General features: G+C 42.9%; 1 protein-coding gene across 1 annotated transcript in view; it reads right to left on the bottom strand.

Moving 5' to 3' along the window:
- Window positions 1–3,694: 3,694 nt before the first annotated feature.
- Window positions 3,695–21,265, bottom strand: part of LOC306941928 (ankyrin repeat domain-containing protein 6-like) — a gene marked incomplete at its 3' end in the record, with an annotated part of 44,828 nt that continues 27,257 nt past the window's right edge. The window contains exons 11-15 of the mRNA XM_079527566.1: window positions 19,635–19,790; window positions 16,875–16,988; window positions 7,681–8,041; window positions 5,540–5,955; window positions 3,695–3,880 (exon numbers count right to left, since the gene is read on the bottom strand). Of these exons, the coding sequence (XP_079383692.1) occupies window positions 3,695–3,880; window positions 5,540–5,955; window positions 7,681–8,041; window positions 16,875–16,988; window positions 19,635–19,790 (1,233 nt within the window). The remainder of the gene's footprint in view (window positions 3,881–5,539; window positions 5,956–7,680; window positions 8,042–16,874; window positions 16,989–19,634; window positions 19,791–21,265) is intronic.

Here is a 21,265-nt window from a genome sequence, read left to right as displayed (position 1 = left end):
CATTCAGGCATAAAGGGGACACAGACTTAATATCTGGGTGGGGCATGCATTTCCAACTTGCATTGTTAAAAATGTAACATGCATGCACCTCATGCGTTTTTTCTTTGATATTTCTGGTTTCTCGAACGTTCAGTAACACACACCAACTCAAGATGACACCAAGGGTCATCAAAAATGTATTATCAAAATGACATGATACATTTTTGTGTTTTATTGAAATGTAATATAAGTTGGTGAACATGAAGTTGGACATTTATTTAACTTTACAACAGCAGTGACAACACAGAAATATGTGTGTGTGTGTGTGGGGCGGGTGGGTTTATAGCAATAAAAATATTGCTACTCTAAATTTAAGCTAAAAGAAATACACAAGCACGAAATGCTGATTAAATAATTGCAGCATCTTGAAATGGCACTTTTCCAGCAGGAGAGAGGAAGTAGTGAGTGAGGTCATTGCCTCCTTTGACCCGTTGTTGCTGCCGTCTCTGCCCACAGCGCCAAGGTTTGAGGCTGTCCATTTGAGGCTGTCCATTTGAGGCTGTCCATTTGAGGCTGTCCATCTGAAGGTTTGAGGCTGTCCATTTGAGGCTGTCCATTTGAGGCTGTCCATCTGAGGCTGTCCATCTGAGGCTGTCCATTTGAGGCTGTCCATCTGAGGCTGTCCATTTGAGGCTGTCCATCTGAGGCTGTCCATTTGAGGCTGTCCATTTGAGGCTGTCCATTTGAGGATGTCCATCTGAAGGTTTGAGGCTGTCCATTTGAGGCTGTCCATCTGAAGGTTTGAGGCTGTCCATCTGAGGCTGTCCATCTGAAGGTTTGAGGCAGTCCATTTGAGGCTGTCCATCTGAAGGTTTGAGGCTGTCCATTTGAGGCTGTCCATCTGAGGCTGTCCATCTGAGGCTGTCCATTTGAGGCTGTCCATCTGAGGCTGTCCATTTGAGGCTGTCCATCTGCTATCAGAGAAGATAGCAGTTCAAATAAGGGAGAATTAGCTAAATGTGTGGCAAATCTGCAAAAGAAATGCTTAACACTAGCTTTCTTCACAGATGTGTTCATAAAGGTGTCTACAATCACTGTATCACATATACATTTGTTCCAACCCAACTCCCTTGGGAAACTTTGTGTCAGCTGCTGAAAGATGGGGTACCATTATCAACCAATATAAGGCAAAAAACAAATTTCATTATACTTTAAGTAGCATGTGACGTGTCAAACTAGGGGTTTTTCATGATCTGAATCAATTGCAAGCATTAGTTTTGCACAAAAACACTCCTTTATCTAAAAATGCCCATAGCCGTCATCACAAATGTGATGAGGTCAGCACATTTGGACACATTAGGGCAAGTGGCTATGGCCTTTTCATGTGTGCATGTGTGAGTGTTTCAGATATATATTATACTGTATGTTTCACTTTTATGCGTGCAAGCATTTCGTATGCATGACACAGTTCGAAGTATGTGTATGCGGGTTGCTCATATGTGTTCAGATGAGTATTTCATATAATAACTAGAAAAAGTGCCTTTCTGGGCACAGGTCTCCACCAGGAGGATAGGAGTGTGTGTGTGTGTGTGTGTGATGTTTGGCAAAATGTTTAGGAGCAATATAAACGTGTGTGTGTGTGTGTGACGCGGCTTGGCCTGTTGTAGCGCCACCATGAGGCTGATTTGAAAACTGTCAAGTGGCATTTCTTCCAAAGCCTAGTGGGAATATGCATGCACAGTTTCACCACAATCGGACGCTGCGTTGAGTAGTTGTGGCGATTTGTACAAAACGGGTACAAAGCGGGCTACTCCTGAAAAGTTTAGAAGCCAATCGTAGCCAATGAGGGTGGATTATGAGAAATAAAAAAAACCCGTCTTGATCACATGATTATGGAGAGCATGTGTACCGATTTGCGTGAAATTTGGATAAAATCTGAAGGAGTAATATTAGATAATGTTTTTTACATATGTCGGCCTCCTGGTGGTGCTATAAAGAGCAGATGTGAAAAATTCCAGGCAAAGGTTTTTCCTTGGCCTCTAGGGAGTTGTCATACAAAGTTATCCACAGATCCGTGCAGTTAGAGGTAAAAACACTTTTCGGCCAGTTATAGCGCCACCATGAGGCCGAGTTGAAAATGTTCATGTGGCATTTCTTCCTCGGCCTAGTGGGAATGTGCGTGCACAATTTCACGGAAATTACACGATTCATGATTTGCAGCATTTTGTTTGAAACTCAGGGGAGTTGCACCACTCAGTTCACACGGGTGTGATTTCTTTCTAAGTGATGGAGTTTGGAAGTGCTCGTTGACTATCACTCAACCCATGCGTACCACCTGTTTTGAATTTGCACATAATGCAGGAGGCAGCAGGAGGTTGCTTTACTGATAACGAGCGCTTCCATACTCTGATACTATAAGGGTGTGTTTGGAAATGCGCACCGGGAGCACACTCGCCTATTAGATTGCATTGCACAGTGCGCTCAGTTCTCTATTTCCGAAAGCGCCCTTAGAAAATAATCATCTGCAAGGAATTTCTTGACAGGAAGTAGCTCATAAAATGTCTACGGTGGATTTTTATTAAACAAAAACTTTACAGATTGAAAGAGGACAATTCAAGCTTTCCCTACAGCTGCAATGTTGGTGATTTTGACGTTGTTTAATATAATTAGAGAGGACTTTTCTGTTTGGATGAATGGTCCGTCTATGGGAAGTATCACCTAGTTATCACCTTGCTGGCAAGATGGCTGCAGTCTGAATATGGCCAATAGCAGATCTGCTTTTTGTCTCCACCAGGCCGAAGGCATGGGGAGAGAGTATGTTTTGCACTCCGTCCGTCCGTGTGTGTGTCCGTCCTTCCGTCCGTCCGTTACCAGCTAATCTCCGGCACCGTTAACCTGGTCGATGCCAAACTTTGTACACACACTCCCTGGATGCCAACGATGAACCTCTGCCCCACATTTTCCAGAACGGCCTGTTATAGCGCCACCATGAGGCAGCTTTTCCCATTTTTTACCTAAAACTGCACCGATCTGCGTGAAATGTTGCATGCACACTCCCTAGAGGCCAAGGACAAACCTTTGACCTGCATTTTCCACATCTGCCTTTTATAGCGCCACCAGGAGGCCGACTTTTGTAAAACACATTTTTTTACATTACTCCTCCAGATTCTGTCCAAAAATCTCACAAATCGTTACACAGTATCTCTATGGTCATGTGCTCAAGTCGGATCTGTCCGATATTTCATATTCCATCCTAATTGGCTATAATTGGCTTTCACAGTTTGCCCAGTTTTGAACAAAAGCCTCAAATCATGAACGCAGCATGCAATTTACGTGAAATCTTTCACACATTTTTTACTAGGCTGAGGAATATATCCCACCCTTTTCACATTGGCCTGTTATAGTGCCACCAACAGGTTGATTTTTGCAAAACACATTTTTGGAACAAAATGCCTCAAATCATCCAATTGCCATCAAAGGCGTATGAAGAAATGGCACCCTTTTCACATTGGCCTATTATAGCACCACCAGGAGGCCACAACCTGACCTGCCCTGGTGGAGACCTTTTTCTAGTCTAATAATGATATAGCCTATAACCAAAACCTTCAAAACAGTTTATTTATTTTTTTTGTCCAGCGACGATGTATAAAATCTCGTGCGGCAGCTGTGGGTCGCCGTGTGACCCTAAATCTCGCGTGTTCGCATGATTGTGCCCTCAGCTCTCTGCGTGGCCATTGGTCCGGAGCAGCCGTAGCTCCTCCTCCAGGCTGATGATTCGCTGCAGCAGCTGCTCTCGGTCCTCTCGGCCCACGAACTCCGCCTGCTGCCGCGCCTCCTGGACCTTCCTCTCGTACCAGCGCTCCAGCTGAGTCGACACCGTCTCGAAAAAACGCTGAGTCACCTGACGGAACGAACCCACAGGACCACAATGTCAGGGACGTGCACACATACAGTTGGGTGCCACCGATATTGTCCCTTATCATTTGACCCATTTAGGCCTGACCTCAACATTTAAAAAAATCCTTCTAAATCCTCCAGTTTTCTGAAATAAATATTTTCACGATTTTTCAAAAATAGCAGACCTACAAGCTCGTAGCGCGCCACTCGGTGGCGCGCTATGAGCTTGTAGATCTGCTATTTTTCAATAGCTAAATTCTAACAATGTTTAAAACACCAAAAGGGGTTCCCGCCCAAAATGGGTTAACTGTCCTTTTGCGCAGATCACGCAAACCTCAGCAAAAAGAAAAGGACAATATCGATGGCCTCCAACTGTAGACATCAAAAGGGGGCTTCAGCCCCTGACCTTATACCCCCCGTCTGTAAAACAACTGCCCTCTCCAGACCACGAATGCAGCATTTACTGTCTATATGGTGAAATACATGCAAATGCCACTCCTTTCCATGCCATGCCGGAAGGCAGCGTTCAGGAGAATTGCTTTTTTTCCGAAGTCTCTCTCTGATTTGGGGGTCGTTGACATGAAAATGGTGTGTGTGTGTGTGTGTGTGTGTGTGTGTGTGTGTGTGTGCGTGTGTGTGTGTGTGTGTGTTTTTTTTTGGGGGGGGGGGTCTCAGTTTGTGTCAAATGTAAGGAGGGGGGGGACATGAAAAAAGGTATAGCAAACCACTGTTCTGTATAATACGAATAGAGTATGCACATGTATCACTATGACCCTGCAAATAATCGGAGATTGGATATCGGTCATAATTTCATAATTGTGCACGTCGCCTACCCCACACACATATAGAATATGTTGTTATTGTTGAATAAGATTGTATCCACATGTCCATGCTGTATCGAGGTGGTACCGTAGGAGAGACAACAGGCAAACGTTGATCCAAGTAACAACTCTTCTACGTGTGCTAATTGTGTAGACTTCATACATTACGACAAGCAGGTGTTTAACAATAATGTAACTCTTGAGAGCGTGAAATGGACCTGCACGGGTCCATTTGGTTTTTATTTTACTCAGGAGTTAAAGATCTATAAGGGGTCCCTTTGGTGACCAACTCATCATAATCTTTTGCTGCTGGGAACCACCTGGAACCCCCTCAAGGACCACTGGTTGAAAACCACTGACATAGAGTTCGACCCCCATCTGAAAATATGTTGTTCCAGGGACCCCCCTTTTGGTGTTTTAAGCATTATGTTGTACTTTTATAGCTATTGAAAAATAGCAGACCTACAAGCTCATATCGCGGCACCAAGTGCCGCGCTCATAGGTGCCGCGCTATGAGCTTGTAGGTCTGCTATTTCTTTTAAACTGCGAAAATGTGGCCCAAATGTTCTTTCAGAGCAAGCGTTTTTAACTCAAATCTTTGCTTCTGGAAGGTCCCTGGAACAACATATTTTTCAGATGGGGGGTCGGCGGCCAAATACATATATTTTTGGGGGTCCTTGACATGAAAATGTTTGAGAACCATCGACATAGAAACATAGGGTTTTTCAGAAAACTGTCAGGATTTAGAAGACATTTTGTAGAATTGTCCTCAGGTCTAAATGGGTTAAAACACCAAAAGGGGTTCCCGCTCCCAAAATGGGTTAAGGCGCTTGATGGCTCACTTCCATGGCGTGCAGGTTGTTTCTCTCCCGGACGAAGGTGGGCTCCGTCGAGGGCCCGCGGTCGACGAAGAACTCCAGAGTTCCGGTGGTGCGGTGGTGGTGCAGCTCTCCTCCGGGCCTCCTCCTCCTCCCCATCCTCCCCCTCCCCCCTCCGTGTCTGTGGGCCAGGATGCGCTCGCGCAGGCGATTCCGGTGGCTCCGGTCGTGGCCGGTGGAGCCCCAGCAGTCGCTGCTTGTTGCTGCCGACGGGCTGCTGCTGACACTGCTGGGGTACTGCTGGCCCTCTCCCGCCGCCAGGCCCACCATGGGGGACGTCGTTGTCACCGGGCACCGGTCTTGCCGTTTCGGAGGATGCCAGAAGGGATCAGCGGAGCTCACCAAGGGCAGAGGAAAGATGGCTGTGTTCTCGTAGTCACCTGGAAAGAGACAGATAGTATAGGGATTGGGAATGTTTAAATATTTAAAAATAAATGAATAAAAGTGAAAATTAACTGAATATAGGCTGAGCCTCTTTTTTTTCTTCTGTTTATTATGTACTTTGCCTTGCTCATCTCATATTACTTTTTATTTTAATTGTATGTTTTTTGCGGCTTTCGCCTTTATTTTTTATAGAGGGACAGACAGTAGGCTGACATCATCACATTACTTTTAATTAAAACAGATTCCTTCTGTATGATAGCACTACGTAATGACAGACTACTGGCTGCCCCCCCTACAGTAGATCCTCGCCTGCTCACATATATGTCTCTATCGAGAAGAACACAGCCTCCCCTCCCCTTCCTTCCCTCCTAGTTGTGTCTTTTTTTATTTTTTGTAATGTGACTGTCGATTTGTGTCAAACGCTTTTTTTATATTATTTTGTCTTCGTTTGTTTGTTCTGTATTGTTGTTACTGGTATTGTGGGTGTTGTGTTTGTGTCTGAAAAAGAAAATCCAATAAAATACTAATCAAAAAAAAAAAAACCCCAAAAAGTCGAACATTTATGATTTTTTTTTGTTGAGTGTTATGTCTACTAACTTCCCATTCTGATGCCAAACTATTGCAGTAGAACCAACACTTAATAGTCTTCTATGAAATAATTAATTGCATATATGAACGATCATGCAATGTAATTTTGCAAGATTTATTTTCGGGAGACTTGAAATAATACAAATGCCACGGCTCCTAGCTGCCTGTGTTCCCCTGCTTGTCCACCAGATGTCGTCAGTGTGTCATCTTCATTTGTGTTCATTACTCTCACCTGTGCCCCTGTTCTCCTCCTGTATTTAAACCCATTCTGGGCGGGAACCCCTTTTGGTGTTTTAAGCATTATGTTATACTTTAGCTATTGAAAAATAGCAGATCTACAAGCTCTTGTAGGTCTGCTATTTTTGAAAAATCGTGAACATTTTAACTCAAATCTTTGCTTCTGGGGAACAACATATTTTCAGATGGGGGGGGGGGGGGGGGGGGGGGGGGGCGGAGGCCAATTACATATAGTTTTTGGGGTCCTTGACATGAAATATTGTATATTGAGAACCACTGATTTTGAAGACATTTTTTAAATTTCGACGTCAGGCCTAAATGGGTTAAAACCCACCCTACGCAATAATACAGGCTCATCCCTGGAAAACAAACCCAGAAGGAGCGACTAAAGGCCACATGAGTGCAGCTTTACTGTACATCGGCTAAATTGAAAATAGCTGATCTTCAAGCTCACAGCGCATCGCGATGTGACACGTTTTGAGCTTGTAGATCTGCTATTTTCAAAACATCTTGAAATAAAATGTTGGAACACTTGTGGAAAACATTCAAACAACACAAATCTGGTACCGCAGGGCTCCCTGACCCAACAATCCCAATGAAAACACACAACTACTATAGCAACTTTATGAAAAGAAGCCCAAAGTCGCTTATAAATCCCATCCACATGCCAAGGACTTATTTAACTTATTTTTCATGAACTCCCCCACTGCCAAGGACATTTATAACTTATTTTTAAAGGGGCATTAATTGATAACATTATAATCATGAATTACCGCGAATCTTACAACTCTCGTTCTAAAAAAAAATAGAACGAGTCTATGATGGCGGTAGCGGAACTATCGCTGGATGAGATAATAATACGCAGATATGGCAACGCTGCTGTCCGAATGACTCACCCGGTGACCTCTCCACTTTGACCTCAAAGTACTTCCCGCTGGCCGCCGCGTAGTACTCGCGCTCCTCCTCCTCCTCGCCCGCCAGGCCGTAGGGGGCGCTGTAGCGCCGCCGTGGCGGCGGCGGCAGGACGTTGACGTAAGTGGCCAGCGAGCCGCTGCTCTCCTCGGACGCCACGGACAGCAGCGGGAGGGACTCCGGGTCGCCGCCGCCGCCGTCTGCCAGCGATTGGTCCACGGAGGGCGAAGGGAGGAGCTTGTAGTACCGGCGGGGGTTGGCGGCGGGGAGGTGGAGGGGGGGGTCGACGACGCCGTCCGGAGACAGGATGCACAGAGCCTTCAGCTCGCGGCTTAACGCGGCCTGCTTTGACAAACGTGGAAAACAAGAGGGCATAAGGTGTCACCTTATAGATTTTAACCATTATTTTTTAAACTTTAGCTGTTGAAAAATAGCAGATCTACAAGCTCGTAGCGCGGCACCTCCTCTGCTATTTTTGAAAGATTGTGAAACTGTGCAAGCGTTTTTAACTCAAATATTTGCAAATATTTGCTTTGCATGAACATCATATTTTCAGATGGGGGTCGGCAGGCCAAATACAGATAATTCTGGGGGGTCCTTGACATGAAAGAGTTTGAGCACCATTGATATAGAAACATAGGGGTTTTTCAGAAAGTAAGAAGACATTTGTAGAACCCTTCACGCCCACCATTATGATGTCACTATATCTCTTTTTTTATCTCGTTTTTTCCATTGGCATGTTTGACTGTCAAGGTTTCAGCCTCCAGGAAGAAACCCTAAATACAAAAGGAAGACATCATTGCACATGACCACACCAAGGGGCCTAATGAAGTACTGTCACCTCATAAACACATGACATAACAACCACACCAAGGGCTCTAATGAAGTACTGTCACCTCATAAACACATGACATAACAACCACACCAAGGGCTCTAATGAAGTACTGTCACCTCATAAACACATGACATAATAACCACACCAAGGGCTCTAATGAAGTACTGTCACCTCATAAACACATGACATAACAACCACACCAAGGGGTCTAATGAAGTACTGTCACCTCATAAACACATGGCATAACAACCACACCAAGGGCTCTAATGAAGTACTGTCACCTCATAAACACATGACATAACAACCACACCAAGGGCTCTAATGAAGTACTGTCACCTCATAAACACATGACATAACAACCACACCAAGGGCTCTAATGAAGTACTGTCACCTCATAAACACATGACATAACAACCACACCAAGGGCTCTAATGAAGTACTGTCACCTCATAAACACATGACATAACAACCACACCAAGGGCTCTAATGAAGTACTGTCACCTCATAAACACATGACATAACAACCACACCAAGGGGTCTAATGAAGTACTGTCACCTCATAAACACATGACATAACAACCACACCAAGGGCTCTAATGAAGTACTGTCTCCTCATAAACACATGACATAACAACCACACCAAGGGGTCTAATGAAGTACTGTCACCTCATAAACACATTACATAACAACCACACCAAGGGCTCTAATGAATACTGTCACCTCATAAACACATGACATAACAACCACACCAAGGGCTCTAATGAAGTACTGTCACCTCATAAACACATGACATAACAGCATAACAACCACACCAAGGGCTCTAATGAAGTACTGTCACCTCATAAACACATGACATAACAGCATAACAACCACACCAAGGGCTCTAATGAAGTACTGTCACCTCATAAACACATGACATAACCACACCAAGGGCTCTAATGAAGTACTGTCACCTCATAAACAGGGGGCGACTGTGGCTCAAGAGGTAGCAGGTCGTCCAATGATCCATGGGTCGGCGGTTCGAATCCTGGCTCCTCCTGTCTACATGTCGAAGTGTCCTTGGGCAAGACACTGAACCCCAAATTGCTCCCGATGTGCTGGTTGGTACCTTGCATGGCTTCCGCCGCAATCGGTGTATGAATGTGTGTGAATGGGTGAATGTAATGCACAATCGATGTAAAGCGCCTTGGATAAAGGCGCTATATAAATGCACTATTTATAAACACATGAAAAAAATAAAAGATCACAGCATATATTTAATTGTATAATTTGCAACTGAACCTAGACAACCCTTCTAGCTTGCCAAAATAAATTAAACCCCCACTGTTTTTCTGTAAATATTATTGTACTGCTCCTAGTAGGCTATATATGATTTATTGTATAGTGTCTCAAAGTATAAAGTATTCAATCAATAAATGAAAAACAAATGGTAAATGGTGCATATATACAGGTATATAGCACAGATAAAGGCAATGAGCATTACATTCACCCATTCACACACTCATTCATACCACTGATGTCGGAGAAAACCATGCAAGGCACCAACCTACTCTTCGGGAGCAATTAGGGGTTCAGCGTCTTGCTCAAGGACACTTTGACACTTTTCTAATTCTGGGGGAGCCCGGGATCGAACCGGGTCCCAAGTGGCCACTCCACCTCCTGAGCCACTGCCACCCCATACTACATTATACTGAGGGTCAATGGGCCATACTGGAACTAGCTAACGCACACCAAAGTCCTTGTAGCGGTGCCGGCACACGGGAGAAAACTGTAGAGGACAAATTCATTTTTTGTCTTACCTGCTGTCCTAAGAAAATATTGGCACTCTGGCTATTGCCGTGTGCGGTCACCCTCTTGTCTTTTCAAGATTTCCCATACTGGAACTCCCCAAATCCAAAAAAGTTAACTCTGAACTTGGTATAGATCTGCTTTTGGCTTCTGTGGCCCTAATACATGGAATGACCTGCAAACGACATTAAAATCGACCACATTGGTACCCTTGAGTCGTTTTAAAACCTTGGTGAGCATACAGACCCCTTTTATTTATGTATTTATGTATTTATGTATTATGTATTATTTTATTTTATTTTATTTTATTTTATTTTATTTTATTTTATTTTATTTTATTTTATTTTATTTTATTTTATTTTATTTTATTTTATTTTATTTTATTTTATTTTATTTTATTTTATTTTATTTTATTTTATTTTATTTTATTTTATTTTATTTTATTTTATTTTCTGATCTTCTGATGTATTGTGATGTTTTTTTTATATGATATTGTATTACTCGACGACACTGAAAATGAGTTTAATTACTGTAATTTGAGAATAAATAAAACTTGAATGAATGTCCTTTATTTTTGTATGCAGATGATTCTGCTTTACTGGTGACAGGTGAGTGCCTAGGATCAGTTAGCCGCTGTCTAGAAAACGAGCTAAAAAAAAGTCACAACAGCTGGTTAAGTGAAAACAAGTTATCCCTGCATTTGGGTAAATCTGAATGTATTGTTTTTGCTTCCAAGCACAACTTAAGAGAGGTAACCAACTTTTCAGTCGAATGTAACGAGTTAAACTCCAGGAGAAAAAAGTTACATATTTAGGTTGCACACTAGATCATGTCTAGTGAACCGATGGCCCACTCAGTTATTGACAAGATCCACGCAAGGACTCAAGCAACGACGTAGAGTCTGTGGGGGCCGGGGAGCCAGGGCCCCCATGAGGAATTGGACCAGGGATCTCGGCCCCATGAGGAATTGGACCTGAATATATATTCGCCTCGGTTCGTCCCGTTTGTGCCGCATCAGGTCACGCCCGTTCGCGCAATTCTCGCTTGCATTGACTTTGTATGTAATCGCGCTGCTCTAACCATCCAAGTCTGACACCTTAACACGTCTGTTTTCCTGTCTGTCCGGGGCGGGGGGTGGTGGGGGGTGGACCGCGTTGCCTGTCCCCTTGTACACATGAAGATCAGGCATTGAAATGCTAATCTGGGTGCTTAAGCAGGTGGAATCAATCTAAACGAGTAATTATCTGACATTCAGAGGTGGTGCGCACCAGCGAATATATATTCAAGCCCCCATGAGGATTATGAAAAGAATTCGTCCCTGGACTCAAGGCTCATACATAGTTTAGATTTTCAGTGGTTAGGTGACCACCGAACTACAACATGACGTCACAAGCCGCGGTGAAGAGCAAACCAAACAAGAACGGTGGTCACCTCACCACCGAAAATCCAGACTATGAATGAGCCTTAAGTTCCTATAGCTAGGATTGCCAAATTTCTAGATAGGACCACTATGAGGACACTGGCCTCAGCATTAGTACAATGTCTCTTTGATTATACCTGCCTAACCTGGTACAGCAGCTTATCTAAAAATACCAAAGATAAACTACAGACATCACAAAATAAACTAATGAGGGTAGTCCTTTATCTCTCCGCAATGTTACGGCCGCAGGCCTATAGTTATGTGGGTTTGGGCCGTGTGTGTGTGTATTGGTGCGCACAGTGCGCCCGGTTGCCTAACCCCTCCCTGCAGATCCGTCAGCGCAGCCATTGGTGGGGAGCGTTCCCAACGCTCCATTGTTGGTCGCCTGCTCCGCATCTCGATGCTCCAACCAGCATCTACACCTGCGCCCACCTGGCGGCATAAAGGCGTCCTGAAGCCTTCACTCCCGGCCGCTGCCCGATAGCTGATCTCCAGAGTGGAGTAGGCTAGAGGCAGCGCGCCCTCCATGCAGAGAGAGAGCACTCACAGAGTAGGAACAGCATGCAGTAGCAAGAGTTGCTATACATATACCTCCAGCCGTTTGTATTATGATAAGGACCCAACCTTCAGTTAGTAATTCTATATGTCTGAGCACCGGGCCACGGAAGCCTGCTTTTTGTACAGTTTGTTAGATTAGATTAGAGTAGGCAGTAGTAGGGCACTGTTGTCACTTTATTTCCGTTGTTAGGTTAGTATCTAAAACTCAAGAGGTTAGTTTTAGAATGCTTTTGATTATTCCCCTTAGTTGCTCCGTGTGTCATTTATGTTTGTCAAAGGTAATGTAATTCATATTGAATACATACATGTAAATATATATAGTTTTCCACAAATGTGTAGGCCACAGAGTAATAATAAAGAACTTTAATTGGCATCTTACCACCTTGCCTTATTTAACAATAACCGTCCTAGACTCGGTGAGTCGTTACAGCAAGAACCCACATTGGCACTAACCATTTTAGAGAATTAAATTGGCTCCAAGTGGAAGGCAGAATACAACAACTGAGACTCATTATGGTCTATACAATTTTAAAAGAACAATGCCCAACATATTTTAAAGGTTACTTCCTGTATGTTAACCAGTTCCATAGTTTGAACACAAGGGCTAGTGTAGCTGATCTTAAACCACCAAACCTAAGACATAAGGTAGGTAGAAGCTAATTTAAATATACAGGGGTGGAGGATTGGAACAAAATCCCAAGGGAAATTACATTTTCCCAGTCTTTGAACATTTTTAAAAAATATGTTGAAAAAGTGGCTGGTGGGCAAGTTAGTATAGTGCTGTATTTATCTATTTATTGTCTTTTGTTGGAGGACTACCAACTGGACCGGGTCTACAAGTGGGTGCAGCCACCACGGACCCCACGCACGCCGCACCATAATAAGAATCAACAACACCGTTCCAGGGCCGGGTCAGACAGGAGCGTCTCTTTCAACATCGCCAGTAGTGGAGATGAAGAGGAGCCAGTTTCCAATCTGCTTACCGACCGTGACAATTTTTTAGACCCAGGGTGGCCTACCCTGTCCCTGAGCACAACCTCGACAGCCATCCCAGACACCGACGCACACGCAGGGGTCGGAGGAGGCGGCGCCCAGGCCCAGCCGCAGCGCCCATCCCTACGGACGGCGATACGACAAACAACTCTACGCAGCCAGCCGAGGAAACACTATCGGTAGTTAATCTATCTGGTGTTAGCCTAAGCAGTGATCAATTGAGTGTGCTAGCGAAAGGTATGTCTTTTTCCCCCACGTATAATACAACTTTGTTTGATACCAGGATAGATCTATTCCGTTTTTATCGGAACTTACATCTAAAGACATGGCATCACCACCAATCTGAACATACCCACCGTTTCCCGAACCCGACCCCTGTTACAAGTCGGTTTCGAGTTCTGATTCTGGCACAACCCAGACAGACACTGAATTGCCACCTGTCCCCTCGTCTATATTTGAACCTAAATCCCGGTTCACTCCCTTGGTTTCTAATCCCTCTCTCATTGCGTTCACCAGGAAAGTTGATCATGACATTGACAATCTGTTTGGTGACACATATGACTCGGGTATTAAACCCAAAAACAATTTGACACACAAGGAGCGCTTAGCTCTTAATGAACTATCTAAGAATGAGTATATCATTGTTCGACCCGCGGACAAGGGTGGCGCTGTTGTTGTTCTGTCCAAAGAGCAATATATTATTGAGGCGAAACGACAGTTGAATTCTAAACATTATATTAAACTTCCTAACAACCCCCTAGGTAACATGATGTCAGAATTCCGGGCTCTCTTAACTAACGCCAGGGAGTCCAATTGGATCTCTGAACAAGAATTTAAATACCTCTCGGTTGAGTGTCCTATGACCGCTTCTTTTTATTTACTTCCTAAAATTCACAAACAACCGTTTGATAATCCTCCTGGCCGCCCGATTATATCAGGCAACGGTACTTTGAGTGAACCTGCTTCTAAATTTATTGACTTTTATATTAAGCCTTTTAATAAGAAGCTTCCTTCATTTATTGAGGACACAACCGATGTGTTGAATAAAATTGCTAGCCTGGGTAATTGTAAGTCACAACTTTTAGTCACCATGGATGTGGAGTCACTGTACACTAACATCGATCACAAGGAAGGTTTACATGCTTTGAAACATTTTCTCTCCGACAGAGAGACTTCACCTCCTACTGAGTTTATCCTTATGTTAACTGAATGGATTATTCATAATAATGTTTTCTTGTTTACTGATGAAGTGTACAAACAAATTATCGGTGTACCGATGGGTTCCTGCTTCTCTCCTAACTATGCTTGTCTTTACCTGGGCCATTGGGAGGAGATGTTTGTGCTAAATCCTATAAATCCTTAGTTTCATATTACTTGGTACGGTCGTTACATTGATGATTTGCTGCTGGTGTTTAGTGGGTCTGAGACACAACTCCTACAATTCCATACTTATTTAAATTCTTTGAATGAAAACATCAGACTCACTATTGAATACTCGCAGCAGACCATTAATTTCCTTGATTTGACCATTTACAAAGATGACTTGGGGAACCTTCACACAACGATTTATAGGAAGGAGATTTCAAGGAACACACTGTTAAGAGCGGATTCATTCCACCCGCCACACCTAATTAAAAATATCCCTTTTGGCCAATTTCAAAGATTGCGCCGTATTTGTGACAGCGATTTTGATACTAAGGCAGCAGATATGGGCAACCGCTTTAGGGAGAGGGGCTATAAACCCACCAATATTTCGTGTGCACGTAATAAGGCACTTGAAATAAACCGTCCTGAGCTTCTGGTAAAAAGGAAGCGCACTAACCATAGTCAACCCCGCCCCTTTTTTGTCTCCCAATACAGCACTGCGGCCTCACGTATACAAAATATCATCAGATCTAACTGGTCTATTATAGAAAGTGACCCATCCCTCCGCAGTGTGTTTCCTGAACCTCCCATCTTTTCTTTTAGGAGAGCTCCCACAATAAGGGACAAATTGGTTCACAGTTACCTTCCTCCTGACAATAAGACATCTTGGCTTCACAAACCCATAGGGACCTATAAATGTATGAATTGTCCTCATTGTTCTAATGTACTTCAGGCAAAAACCTTTTCAGACCTCAAAACACAGAAGATATATAAAATCAATGATTTCATTAATTGAGTACCACAGACGAATAACAGTCTAAGTCCACACTATTGATCCATAATATATAAATGATAGATAAGGGTTCAGGACAACGAGGCCTTTTCGTGGAGGGGTCAGTCTGAAATTTGGACTTAGACTGTTTTTCGTCTGTGGTACTCAATTGTAGTACCACATGTGGTCTATCGTCTCACATGTCCTTGTCCTGATGTGTTTTATATAGGCAGAACCAAGCGCCGCCTAAGAGACCGCCTGGCTGAGCATAAATATGCCATTCATATTAATAATGCTAATTACCCTATAGCCAGACATTTTAGTCACTGTCATGACAATAATGACACTTTGTTGAGAATCACTGGTATTGAATACATAAAACCTCTCACCAGGGGGGGTGATCGCATCAGGAGACTGAACCAGAGAGAAACTTTCTGGATTCACACCCTGGATGCAATTACCCCGCCTGGCCTGAATGAGGACATAGACTTCATGTGTTTCTTATAGGTCAATTTGGGCTCTATATTGACCTGTGCTTAATTTACTATTGTCTGTGTCCTCCGGTATACATTTTATATCCTATAGATTATTTTTGCATCTATATCTGTTTTTAATGGTGTAGCCTTCTAATGTATGTATATAGCTTTAAGTGTACTTTTTCATGTGTTGGGTCCTTTTTTTCCACTTGTTTCTTTTTCCTTTTTTTTTTTTTTTCTACTTAATGATTGCCTGATTGTTCCTATTGTAATAACGATGTAATGAGTTGAACCACGTGATCATTTTCTAAGTGGTTAATTGTAATTACTGGACTGGTCCCCACCTGCAGGTTCCAGCCCTATTTAATGAGTTTGTTGCTCTGTGTGTTGTTAGCCCTGATGAAGACCGTATAGGTCGAAACATGTCGGTTCAATAAAATATTTCCTCCTTTTGACATCAAGTGTGCCCGGATCTCCTCTTTTCTCTATATCGTGTTGTTATCCCGATTGATCCCAGGAGCACCTTTTTACCATTTTTATACATTTTTTATACCTACACACCTCCTGAGCACCTGGTTGCCTCCTTGCCTCTGCATTGTCTTTTGTTTATTGATCTATGATGGCCTGTTGTAAATGTCATTAGTATTGTGATGTTAGTACACATGTTCTTCTTATCATATGCTGTAACTATTTATTTATTTGGATCACAATGGAAGTAGGTCCTCTGACTTTTTGTATCTTGATAATTCTGTACTGCTCTTTTATGAATTGTATCATGAATATATCAAATCAAATCAAATCAAATCAAATCAAATCAAATCAAATCAAATCAAATCAAATCAAATCAAATCAAATCAAATCAAATCAAATGGATGGATGGATGGATGGATGGATGGATGGATGGATGAATGAATGAATGAATGAATGAATGAATGCATGGATGGATGAATACTGATATCCATGACACACACCTGTCTCCTGTCAGCGTCCTCTCTGCTCTGAGCAGCCATGTGATCTATCCTGTACAACATGTCCTGTCTCTCTGCATCCACTCTCTCCTGGTTCAGCAGGTCCAGCACCTGGATCTGGACACGACACAGATTAAGGTTGGACTTTACTGCGTGGGATGAATGGAGTGCTGGCACACTTTCAACACGGAACGGCTAGTCTATTAAAATAGGCAACCTATAGATACTGTATACCAGCTCACTGTTGTGGGCTTGTGGGCTACAGTTGTTCTCAAAGTGGGGTCCGCCGGGCACTAGGGCATTAAGCAACTAGTCGACTACTAGTCGACTAGTAAATCCACTAGTCGACCTTGTTGGTACTAGTTGACTAGTTCAGGGGTTCTCAACGTTTTTGTCCGGGGACCCCCGGAAATGCTTTGGCAATGTCTCGGGACCCCCGCCCCCTCCCGACCCCCAATATAAATTGACTGCTACAATAACCTTAACCCATTTTGGGCGGGAACCCCTTTTGGTGTTTTAAGCATTATGTTATAATTTAGCTATTGAAAAATAGCAGATCTACAAGCTCATAGCGCGCCACCGAGTGGCGCGCTACGAGCTTGTAGGTCTGCTATTTTTTGGAAATAATTTGGGGACCCCCTAAAATAATTTGGCGACCCCCCGAGGGGTCGCGACCCACGGGTTGAGAACCCCTGGACTAGTTGATAAAAAAAAAATAGAGGTAGATTATAGTTATAGTCACCATGTACACAGTTTTTCAATGTACAAATATTTATTAAAAAAATAAAAAAACGTTTATTTTTTTAATTTATTTTATTTTTTACATAATAGGTAGTCGACTAGTAAACTAGGCAACTAGTAAAAATGACTAGAAGTGAATGCCCTACCGGCACCCCCAACATCCACGGGGGGGTTTCCAGGTGGTCTAAAAGAGAGCTAGTTAGGAATTTAGGAACCAAATTGGCCTGTAACTCAGTCCAATTTCGGTTCCATTCTTTCCACTTATTTGTATGGCCCCCTACACACTGTAGGACTTTTAAAGTTGTCGGGGAGTAACAGTAGATTGGGCTCCCAGAGAGAGAGAGAAATGCATATCAAATGAAAAAAAAAAAATGTTCTCAAAAACCTTACAGTGACATGTGAGGCGCTAAAAGACTGTGAGCCTCTTTACACGGTGAATTTGTCAATTCGGGGGTCCGCTGGGCTTGTAGTTCGACTATTTTTGCCACGCGACACCGTCACCACCACCATACAGTTGGAGGCCATCGATATTGTCCTTTTCTTTTTGCTGAGGTTTGCGTGATCTGCGCAAAAGGACAGTTAACCCATTTTGGGCGGGAACCCCTTTTGGTGTTTTTTAAACATTATAATTTAGCTATTGAAAAATTGCAGATCTACAAGCTCGTAGCGCGCCACTCGGTGGCGCGCTATGAGCTTTGTAGTTCTGCTATTTTTGAAAAATCGTGAAAATATTTATTTCAGAAAACTGGATTTAGAAGGATTTTTTTTAAATTTTGAGGTCAGGCCTAAATGGGTCAAATGATAAGGGACAATATCGGTGGCACCCAACTGTATGTGAAAGTATAGAATATGGCTTAATCCATTGAGACCTGGAACACATCCATGTCACGTTAGCGTTTAACCACATTAACCATTAACCCATTTTGGGCGGGAACCCCTTTTGGTGTTTTAAACATTATGTTATAATTTAGCCACCGAGTGGCGCGCTATGAACTTGTAGGTCTGCTATTTTTGAAAAATCGTTAAAATGTGCCTCAAATCTTTCCGAAAATTGTCATGATTTAGAAAACTTTTTTTTTTAAATTTCGACGTCAGGCCTGAATGGGTTAACTCATTGAGAACGGGAACGCATCTGTGTCACCTTAGCTTTTAACCACTTTAACCAACATTTTAAACGTTAGCTGTTGAAAAATAGCAGATCTACAAGCTCATAGCGCAGCACAGAGTGCCGCTCTACGAGATTGTAGATCTGCTATTTTTCGAAAAGTCCTGAAAATGTGGCGCAAATCTTTGAATATTCTTTCACAGCGAACGCTTTTAACTAAAATCTTTGCTTTTTGGTGGTCCCGCTGGAACAAAATATTTTGAGATGAGGCGGCCAAATGTGACTTTGGGCGTCCTTGACCTGAAAAGCTTTTGGGAACCACTGACATACGTTTTTTTTTAAAGAAAGCTGTAAGGATTTAGAAGACATTTGTAGAATCAGGTCCTGCAGGTCCTAATCTGGACGGGAACCCCTTTTGGTGTTTTTAAGCATTATGTTATACTTTAGCTATTGACAAATAGCAGATCTACAAGCGTGTAGCGCGGCAGCTTGTAGGTCTGCCATTTTTGAAAAATCGTGAAAATGTGGCACAAATTGGGAATATATCTTCTTTCAGAGCGAACGTTTTTAACTCAAATATTTGCTTCTGACTCTGAGGGGGTCCCTGGAACAACCTATTTTCAGATGGGGGGGGTCGGTGGCCAAATACATAAAACCTTGGGGGTCCTTGACATGAAAACATGTCGACTGACGTAGTTTTCTTTTTTTTGAAATTATGTTTTTATTTTGGTCATTGTGTACGAGCATAGTGAACAATTACATCATGAGAAGTACATTACAATCATGCATATACAGAGATATATTTCCACTGTTCTCAATGGCGACCAAAGTTGACTGACGTAGTTTTCATGATTTAGAATTGTAGCATTGATCGTCCTCAGGTCTATGGTTTAAGAGGTTAATGATGAGAAGCGGACCTGGTGTCTGTTCCTGCGGTCCATCTTGCCCAGTCTGCAGCTGACCTGCTCCTGGACTCGCAGGACATGCAGTTTCATCTCCTCCTGGGTGGCTTTGAGCTGGCCCTCCAACTTCCTGACCAGCGGCTTGCAGTGGCAGCCATTAGGCGCTGGTCGCTGTGAGGGGGTTGGGGGGGGACAAACGGTACTGTCACTGTCGGGCAGAAAACCTCTTAACTCCATACTTTTTGTTATGAATGCCCATACAGTTGGGTGCCACAGATATTGTCCCTTATCATTTGACCCATTTAGGCCTGACCTCAACATTTTTTAAAAATCCTTCTAAATCCTCCAGTTTTCTGAAATAAATATTTTCACGATTGTTCAAAAATAGCAGACCTACAAGCTCGTAGCGCGCCACTCGGTGGCGCGCTATGAGCTTGTAGATCTGCTATTTTTCAATAGCTAAATTATAACATAATGTTTAAAACACCAAAAGGGGTTCCCGCCCAAAATGGGTTAACTGTCCTTTTGCGCAGATCACACAAACCTCAGCAAAAAGAAAAGGACAATATCAATGGCCTCCAACTGTACGTGATGATCATACATACTTAGTACAGCGTAGGGCTTTAAGCAACTAGTCGACTATTCAACTAGTCGACTAGTAAATCCACTAGTCGGGGGGGTTTGCCCCGATTTTGTAGGCCTCAAGATCAGGTAGATTATAGTTATAGTCACCAATTTGTACACAGTTCTTAAATGTACAAATATTTATTTCCCAAAAAAATAAAACATATTTTTTTTACATAGTCGACTAGTAAACTAGGCAACTAGTCAACTAGTGAAAATGACTAGAACATCAACCCAGAGCCATCGAGTAAGACAGAGTTACGACCACCTTGTTCACTTCATGGGGCTATCAGTCCAATGGCGGCACTTCTACAGTACATATTCCATTGAATGGGGACAACAAATGGGGACAGCAAGGTCCTGGACCGGAAGTTAGCAGAAATGCATTGGACCCTGCAGGCAACAACCCAGCTGTAATGATCTTAAATCCCTTTATTTTAGATTGTTTTTTTTAGTAATAGTACAACATAAACATTACAGAGACTTTAGTTGTCACTGTACAATACTTTAAAACAGTTGGCATGTTGCACACGTATGCCTAAAATGGCTCTTATTTGCGCCGCCCTCGTTGAAAACAAATAAACAATGTATTTCAAACTCCAGCTTGTTCAGGCTGCAGCCTGCATGTACGTATGAACAGCGCTCAAGCGCTCGGTTCTCTGGCCTATTCATGGATTGGATCCACCCACCTCCTGCTGTCACTCACTCTCAATCCCTAATCACACCTGTTCTCACTCACACCTCAATCACTGGCCTATAGAGCGTCGCAGTCCCGCCTCCTACCCTGGACCAGGAAATGAAACCCAATGCATTATTCTCATAGATATTTCTTAAAGTATTTATTTAAAGACGGTTACGCCGCGGACAAAGCCAACTCGAGTCGTGACAACTCATGACAACACAAACAATATTTTGGACCAAACAAATAATTAGAAAGAAGAAAAAAACGGCAGGTTACAACACTTTTTTTGTTGTTTTTCTTCTTTGTAATTATTTGTTTGGTCCAAAATATTGTTTGTGTT

The sequence above is a fragment of the Electrona antarctica genome (genome assembly GCF_951216825.1).
Source record: "Electrona antarctica genome assembly, chromosome: 18".
Classification (NCBI taxonomy): Eukaryota; Metazoa; Chordata; class Actinopteri; order Myctophiformes; family Myctophidae; genus Electrona; species Electrona antarctica.
Note: the sequence above shows the minus strand (reverse complement) of the source record. Positions and strands in the feature narration are given on the sequence as shown.